This window comes from Entelurus aequoreus, linkage group LG07 (assembly GCF_033978785.1).
Source record: "Entelurus aequoreus isolate RoL-2023_Sb linkage group LG07, RoL_Eaeq_v1.1, whole genome shotgun sequence".
NCBI lineage: Eukaryota > Metazoa > Chordata > Actinopteri > Syngnathiformes > Syngnathidae > Entelurus > Entelurus aequoreus.
In genome coordinates, this window is record NC_084737.1 from 33,940,673 (window position 1) to 33,950,044 (window position 9,372).

Genomic DNA, 9,372 nt, shown 5'->3' on the forward strand with positions numbered 1-9,372 from the left:
ACAAGGTAATATTACCACGAGGTTGTTGTAAATGTGTGTTGGTTGGAAAGGCAAACAAGTCCAAAGGGGCTGGGCAGAAGAAGGTCCGTGATCCAAGCGGGAGGTCCGTGAGGGTGGAGAGAGGCGTCCTGAGGTCCGTGTCCAAAGCGAAGGGGGTCGAAGATCAAGGGAGGCAGTCAGAGTCCAGAGGGGGATCCAGGGAAGTGAGGTGCACAGCTCACTTCCAAGGCGACAGAGGAAACCGCCGGAACAGGGAAACAACAGGAACAAGTGAGCACAAGGAGCAGAGGAATACGGAGAGCAAACACAGGAGAGGAGCCAGAGACGCGAAGCTTACTGTCGGACAGAGAACTACGTTCCGGCACTGGATCGTCGGCTGCGTTGGTCTTTATGCTGTCGAACCTCATTAGATCCAGGTGTGCTGATTTCAGATTGCCCACAGCCGTGTAGGCGCGTGGCCGCGGTCTGAGCGGGACGCGCAGGGGCATGTCCGGCTGGAGGGAATGACGGTATGCGCATGCGCCGTAAGAAGTAGGAATACATTATAATACAACAGCAATCGAAAGAGTATAATGTACCGAATATACAGTACAGCAAATATCTTCCAACAAAATAAAGCACACCTGGGCTTCCGAACAGTGCAGGTAGCGTATGAATAAAACAGCTATTACTAAGCGCTGCTTTAGATAAAATCAATGATTGTATATTCACTCGTCAGACCATGCCGGTGTCGTCGCGATCAGATCAAGCCTTATTATTAGTCTCTTCCTTTCATTCCCCACAGTTGGACTATTGTAAAGCACCTCTCATCAGGATTCCCTTGAAAAAGCCTACAGAGGCTCCATCACATCACATACTCTGCAGCAAAGATCCTGATGAGAGTGCACACACATTACTTCCATCCCTCACTCACTCCATTGGCTTCCCGTTTCAACCAGGTTTGAGTACAAGCTTTCCCTCTTCACTCACTAAAGGATTAATGGACATGCTCCATACCTCTAAGAACTTCTCAACGCTTAAAGGGCCCCTGTGAAGCTAACAAAATTGGCTCTTATTTCACAGTTATAGACCTAAAAATTATGTTGATAGTAAAATCCCCCTAAAGAGAAGAAGGTCGAAAAAAGTTGTTTATGCTCTATCAATGAAAATAGTTTATTTATTTATATTTGTTAATAACGGTCATAACTAATTAACAGCAATAAACCAGAAACGACTGTATATGGTTTTTCTTTTTCTTTGCCATAAAACTGCTTGTTTTTATCCATTTTTCAAAATATTTTTCGGTAACACTTTAGTATGGGGAACATATTCTAAGTAACAAAGACATAATTGAGAGTTATTTGGACACTAGGGGAACATATTCTAAGTAACAAAGACTTAATTTAGAGTTATTTGGTTAGGGTTAGAGGGTTAGGGTTAGGGTTGGGGTTAGGGTTGTACAATAAGGCCATGCAGAATAAGGCATTAAAGGCCTACTGAAACCCACTACTACCGACCACGCAGTCTGATAGTTTATATATCAATGATGAAATCTTAACATTATAACACATGCCAATACGGCCGGGTTAACTTATAAAGTGACATTTTAAATTTGCCGCTAAACTTCCGGTTCGAAACGCCTCTGAGGATGACGTATGCGCGTGACGTAGCCCGGCGAACACGGGTATGCCTTCCACATTGAAGCCAATACGAAAAAGCTCTGTTTTCATTTCATAATTCCACAGTATTCTGGACATCTGTGTTCGTGAATCTGTTGCAATCATGTTCATTGCATTATGGAGAAGGAAGCTGAGCAAGCAAAGAAGAAAGTTGTCGGTGCGAAATGGACGTATTTTTCAAACGTAGTCAGCAACAACAGTACACAGCCGGCGCTTCTTTGTTTACATTCCCGAAAGATGCAGTCAAGATGGAAGAACTCGGATAACAGAGACTCTAACCAGGAGGACTTTTGACTTCGATACACAGACGCCTGTAGAGAACTGGGACAACACAGACTCTTACCAGGATTACTTTGATTTGGATGACAAAGACGCAGACGTGCTACTGTGAGTATGCAGCTTTGGCTTCTAAACATTTGATCGCTTGACCGAATGTGCGCAACTTTTTTTTGCGTATGTACGTAACTTTTTTAAAATATATAAGCTTTATGAACCTTGGGTTAGGTGAACGGTCTTTTGGGCTGAGTGATTGTGTGTGTTGATCAGGTGTTTGAATTGTATTGGCGTGTTCTATGGAGCTAGGAGCTAGCATAGGAGCTAGGAGCTAGCATAACAAACACGCAGGTGTTTTTATGCAGGATTAATTTGTGGCATATTAAATATAAGCCTGGTTGTGTTGTGGCTAATAGAGTATATATATGTCTTGTGTTTATTTACTGTTGTAGTCATTCCCAGCTGAATATCAGGTACCGTGAGTATGCAGCCTTGGCTGCTAAACATTTGATAGCTTGACCGTATGTGCGCGTCACGTACGTAACTTTTTAAAAATATATAAGCTTTATGAACCTTGGGTTAGGTGAACGGTCTTTTGGGCTGAGTGATTGTGTGTGTTGATCAGGTGTTTGAATTGTATTGGCGTGTTCTATGGAGCTAGGAGCTAGCAGAGGAGCTAGGAGCTAGCGTAACAAACACGCAGGTGTTTTTATGCAGGATTAATTTGTGGCATATTAAATATAAGCCTGGTTGTGTTGTGGCTAATAGAGTATATATATGTCTTGTGTTTATTTACTGTTGTAGTCATTCCCAGCTGAATATCAGGTCACCCCCGGCTCTCACAGCATCTTCCCTATCTGAATAGCTTCAACTCCCCACTAGTCCTTCACTTGCACTTTACTCATCCACAAATCTTTCATCCTCGCTCAAATTAATGGGGAAATTGTCGCTTTCTCGGTCCGAATCTCTCTCACTTCATGCGGCCATCATTGTAAACAGTAGGGAACTTTGCGTATATGTTCAACTGACTACGTCACGCTACTTCCGGTAGGGGCAAGCCTTTGTTTTATCAGATACCAAAAGTTGCAATCTTTATCGTCGTTGTTCTATACTAAATCCTTTCAGCAAAAATATGGCAATATCGCGAAATGATCAAGTATGACACATAGAATAGATCTGCTATCCCCGTTTAAATTAAAAAAAATCATTTCAGTAGGCCTTTAATAAGTACTTAATAATGACTAATTAAGAGCCAATATGTTACTAATTTGCATGTTAATAGGCAACTAATTAATGGTGAATATGTTCCCCATACTAAAGTGTTACCTATTTTTCTACTCTGTGGCCTTGAGATCTACTGATAAAAAGGACCATAGAAATAAACTGTATTTTTTGTATTATTATTATTACAAGGTATTGTTGTTTTCTTTTTATTTCTTCAAACAAATCATGTATATATATATATATATATATATATATATATATATATATATATATATATATATATATATATATATATATATATATATATATATATATATATATATATATATATACATATATATCCATCCATCCATCCCTCCATTTATCCATCCATGGATGGACATACACATGTATGAATGGAGATAAATATTTGCTTTCTTAGAAGCACGCGGTTGTCACTGTAACTCGTGCAGACTACTGGTAACCACATCTCCAGTATGCACGCCATTCCTCACTGCTTTTATGTCTTAAAACAAACTCCCACTCAACAGTTCTCACGGAGGGGAAAGAGGCTGGTTTCACAACTTGACCATGGAGGAGACGGAAGAGGAACACACTAAATATTTCTCAAACAGCACACACATCACATTGTTATTTCCTCTGCAATCATGACAACCTCGGGGGGAACTTTTGGCTTCTTCAGTCAGTAATAAGAGCTAAAATCCACCTCTACTGTATTTTGTGTCACTGCAGTTTAACCCAATTCCTTGTTTGTGTTTTGCAGCCGTGCTACTTGCTATCCTCTGGCTTCCAAAACATTCAGCAGACCCAGTTCATCTGAGAGCTCCAAGGATCATAAATGCAGAGTACGGAGGATCTGTGGCTGTGTCGTGTCAGTACGACCCACAGTACAGAGGCTACACAAAGTACTGGTGCAGGGGGCCAGTATATGAGCTGTGTAAGATTGTTGTTAAAACGCCAAAGAAACGCCACAGTGACAGATGCTCCATCGTTGATGACCGGGAGGCAGGATTCTTCAATGTTACTATGTCGTCCATTAGACGAAGTGATGGGGACATGTACTGGTGCGTTGTTGCCCGGCCTGGAAGGAACATTTTCACTGGCGTCAAGCTTGTCGTCTCCAACAAAGGTACACTCATTTTTTAAGAACAATAGAATAAAATACCCCCACGTTTTTACTATGGATAGGGATGCTCCGATCAGGGTGTTGTGCTGCCAATTCCGATAACGATCATCCATGAGTGAGATCAGCCGATACCAATACTGATACCAATCACGTTAATTAACTTTTTTTAATGTATTTCTATTGAGTGTTATTGGAAGTTTAACAAAAACAACAAAATATTTAAACTAATTAATTGTCCTTTTTTATTACATACAATTGTTTGATCAAACAAAGTCAATAGTACACAATAACTAAACAAAAGCAAAAACTACTATTTAATAGTAGTTATACTACTCATTTAAATCTGTTTTTCCCCTCAAAATACCTCAACCTACAAGCTCAATTGGTTCTGTGACAGAGCCCTTAATTCAAATCACTTGTATCTCAAATCTACGCAGCCCCTAAAGGGACATGGATGTTTTGCGAGATCTCGCTATACTTTTTTCGTAGAATTTGTTTTTTAACACTTTAATGAGTAGGACCCTTTTGGATCCCTAATAATTTTAGTGTGATTTGTTTTTAAGTGTCAATGCTCAAAAAATAATAATGAATTATCATTATTATATAATCAATGGTGTTATGAGTTATTGACCTTTTTAAGACTCCAATTATTATATAATCTCAAATCTTCCACATAAAAATGTTATTGGGTGAAAATATTGCAGATATAGGGTGAGAAGCTCTGCCATCCGGGGGGAGCTCAAAGTAAAGCCGCTGCTCTCCCACATCGAGAGGAGCCAGATGAGGTGGTTCGGGCATCTGGTCAGGATGCCGCCCGAACACCTCCCTAGGGAGGTGTTTAGGGCACGTCCGACCAGTAGGAGGCCACGGGGAAGACCCAGGACACGTTGGGAAGACTATGTCTCCCGGCTGGCCTGGGAACGCCTCGGGATCCCCCGGGAAGAGCTGGACGAAGTAGCTGGGGAGAGGGAAGTCTGGGCTTCTCTGCTTAGGCTGCTGCCCCCGCAACCTGACCTCGGTTAAGCGGAAGAAGATGAATGGAAAATATTGCATATTTTGTGTTTTTTCCATTAAAAAAACGTTGTTTTCTTTGACAAAAAGAGCATACAACTTAAATCTTTGAAAAAGTTATATTGTGAGATAGACATAATGTTGATCTAGAGATGTAAAACTTGAATAATAATAAAAATAATAATACATATATAAATATATATATACACACATATATATATATATATATATATATATATATATATATATATATATATATATATATATATATATATATATATATATATATATATATATATATATAATATATATATACATTAGGTCAGATTTCCCTGATTTTAAAATGCCCTGACGAGCATAGAAACCTTGCAAAACAGGCTTGTAGGGATGATATAGCCGCTGTGTTTTTTCTGACCTAACGTATATTCTGCTCTTCCCCGGTATTGACTACTGTATAACGGACAAACTACAGAAACCTTGACTATATATATATATTTATATATATATATATATATATATATATATATATATATATATATATATATATATATATATGACGAGCATAGAAACCTTGCAAAACAGGCTTGTAGGGATGATATAGCCGCTGTGTTTTTTCTGACCTAACCTATATTCTGCTCTTCCCCGGTATTGACTACTGTATAACGGACAAACTACAGAAACCTTGACTATATATATATATTTATATATTTATTTTTTTTATTTTTATTTTTATATATATATATATATATACATATATGTGTGTGTGTATCTATATATATATATATATATATATATATATATATATATATATATATATATATATATATATATATATATATATATATATATATATGTATTTTCAAACAAATCGTGTATATGTATATATATACATACATATATAACACTAAGAAATGCAGTTTATTTTGCCGTAATGGAGGTGATTATTATTAACTCAGAGGAGCAGCTCCACAGACATTTCCATGAATTCTACTATTTGTTTTTTGTACAACTCGGAGGCCTTTTGGAACAAATGAAAAGCAGCGTATCACTTTTCACTGACTTCCTTTATCTCAGGTGATACATTCAATGAAGCAAATGCAAGATAATTTGTGTCTTCAAAATCCCTAGTCATGTCGTCACTTTGACTAATTTAATTGTTTTTATTGTTTGTGTCATTGTTTTGGATATTGTAATGTTTTATTGTCCGTCTGTGTTGTTGTTATGTGTGAATTAGTGAAGTGAATTATATTTATATAGCGCTTTTTCTCTAGTGACTCAATGCGCTTTACATAGTGAAACCCAATATCTAAATTACATTTAAACCAGTGTGGGTGGCACTGGGAGCAGGTGGGTAAAGTGTCTTGCCCAAGGACACAACAGCAGTGACTAGGCTGGCGGAAGCGGGGATCGAACCTGGAACCCTCAAGTTATAAATGATAAATGGGTTGTACTTGTATAGCGCTTTTCTACCTTCAAGGTACTCAAAGCGCTTTGACAGTATTTCCACATTCACCCATTCACACACACGTTCACACACTGATGGCGGGAGCTGCCATGCAAGGCGCTAACCAGCAGCCATCAGGGGCAAAGGGTGAAGTGTCTTGCCCAAGGACACAACAGACGTAACTAGGATGGTAGAAGGCGGGGATTGAACCCCAGTAGCCAGCAACCCTCCTGATTGCTGGCACGGCCACTCTACCAACCGAGCTATACCGCCCCATGTGTTGGGACTACAGATGCAAATTAGCAAATATGCTATAATCTGGCTCATTTACAATCTGTATATCAGATTGTTCATCAATGTGCATTGTCCTGAATAAACAACTCTCTCTCAAATAGTAATATGACAACATATTGTTTTTCCCTCTGCACAGTGATGGCACCAACCTGCACAACGCCAAAAAATGATTCAGAGCAAAACAACGTATGGTGAGGAAATTGTATTTACAAGAAGCCAGTTTATTTATTAAGGGTGTAAAAAAAATCTTTCTTATTTGTAACAATTCTTAAACGGTTAAAAAAAACTAACAAAAAAAGATTTTTAACAAAAAAATCTGGATACTTTTCTTGTTGCCTTTTGTGTATTTGACTTTATTAAATGTTTGGGAAGCATTTTACTAAGCAAAGCCCATTTTCTTTTAAGTAAAATAGAATTTTTTTTCTATTTTATGGAGGAATGTACTCAATCATAGAACTGGCAACCAGTTTTATTTAAAAAGTATTGATTTTGAATCGAGAATCGATTCTGAATCGAATCGTTACCTCCAGAATCAAATCGAATAGTGTGGTGCCCAAAGATTCACAGGCCTACAATTTATATAACTGTTAAAATAGTTAATGGGACTTGTATGTAAATGTAAATCAAAGGTAATAACTATTTGTTTTAATTTTCACAATATGTTATTGTTTATTAATGGTGACGTTTTTCTCTTTACTTCAGCATAATTTTAGTACAATATACAGCCACACTGTTCAACATATTTTACTAAACTAATAGTCCTGAAATTTAGAATAATTATCTGTGCAAGTGTGGGTTTTGAAAAAATATGCTAGGAATATTTCCAATTTGAACAGGGCTCTCCAACAGGTAGCTTTTGTTCCTTACCAGATTTTAAGTAGGTCATTGAAGGGTCAAAGACGTTTTGCAAAAACTATTTTATTTTTTATAGCTATTCAATTCACACATTATGCCTTTATTTAAAGATGAATTAACAGTAAAATATGGCTGCACTGTTTGAGTGGAGATCTAATATACATGTCCATGTGCACGTGTACCTGTTGTTGTGTACAATGAGTCCATATGCTTCAGTTCAAAATAAATATTATCTGTTTTACTCCTAACCCAGGTGGTGGAAGCCTCTTCGATGGATCATCTTTTCTATAATGGTGTTTAGTTTAATATCAACTCATATAGCTGTGTGGAGGATAAAGAGAGCACACAGTATATGTCACAACAGTGTTCCTCAACAAAATTCCAGTATTCATGGGTGAAAGACCATTAAAGAACAAGTGTGGATTATTAACAAATATTTCATTACCAAAATCCTTCAGTAGTCCACCAATGTGGGGATGAAATCCTCCATGCTGTGAAAAATACTTCGAACTTTGGTTTTAAGTCCTGTGCAAAATATTGTATGTGCAATGTAATGCATGTCAACACCTATTTGTAAAAGTGAACATTGTCCCTGTGTTGACTGAAAAGCTATTTCTTAAAGGTGGACGACACGCAGAAATACTGACATAATACATTTTCACTGAGCATGCATTGTGTATATGAGACAAACAATAAAATGAACACATTAAAGGCCTACTGAAACCCAATACTACCGACCACGCAGTCTGATAGTTTATATATCAATGATGAAATCTTAACATTGCAACACATGCCAATACGGCCGGGTTAACTTATAAAGTGCAATTTTAAATTTCCCGCTAAACTTCCGGTTGAAAACGTCTATGTATGATGACGTATGCGCGTGACGTCAATCGTTGAAACGGAAGTATTCGGACCCATTGGATCCAATACAAAAAGCTCTGTTTTCATCTCAAAATACCACAGTATTCTGGATATCTGTGTTGGTGAATCTTTTGCAATTTGTTTAATAAACAATGAAGACTGCAAAGAAGAAAGTTGTAGGTGAGATCAGTGTATTAGCGGAAGGCTGCAGCAACACAACCAGGAGGACTTTGAGTTGGATAGCAGAGGCGCTAGCCGCCGACCTCACCTTGACTTCCTCCGTCTCCGGGCCGCCGACCGCATCTATGATTGTCGCTCCGTCAATCGCTGGAACGCAGGTGAGCACGGGTGTTGATGAGCAGATGAGGGCTGGTGTAGGTGGATAGCTAATGTTTTTAGCATAGCTCTGTGAGGTCCCGTTGCTAAGTTAGCTTCAATGGCGTCGTTAGCAACAGCATTGTTAAGCTTCACCAGCCTGGAAGGCATTAACCGTGTATTTACAGGTCCATGGTTTAATAGTATTGTTGATTTTCTGTCTATCCTTACAGTCAGGAGTTTATTTTTTTTGTTTCTATCTGCATTTAAGCCCGATGTGCTATAACGTTAGCTCCGTAGCTAAAGAG

General features: G+C 38.2%; 1 protein-coding gene across 2 annotated transcripts; it reads left to right on the forward strand.

The window, feature by feature from the left end:
• Positions 1-3,729: 3,729 nt before the first annotated feature.
• On the forward strand, positions 3,730-8,730 carry LOC133653038 (CMRF35-like molecule 7). Of its 2 annotated transcripts, XM_062052039.1 has the most exons (5): positions 3,730-3,836; positions 3,919-4,092; positions 4,196-4,284; positions 7,167-7,221; positions 8,139-8,227. In XM_062052039.1, the coding sequence occupies exons 1-4, from the start codon at positions 3,803-3,805 to the stop codon at positions 7,167-7,169; spliced, it is 300 nt and encodes a 99-aa protein (XP_061908023.1). In that variant the 5' UTR covers positions 3,730-3,802; the 3' UTR covers positions 7,170-7,221; positions 8,139-8,227. The 2 variants fall into 2 exon arrangements, with proteins under 2 accessions (XP_061908023.1, XP_061908022.1); XM_062052038.1 differs by having other exon boundaries at positions 3,919-4,284; positions 8,139-8,730.
• Positions 8,731-9,372: the final 642 nt, after the last annotated feature.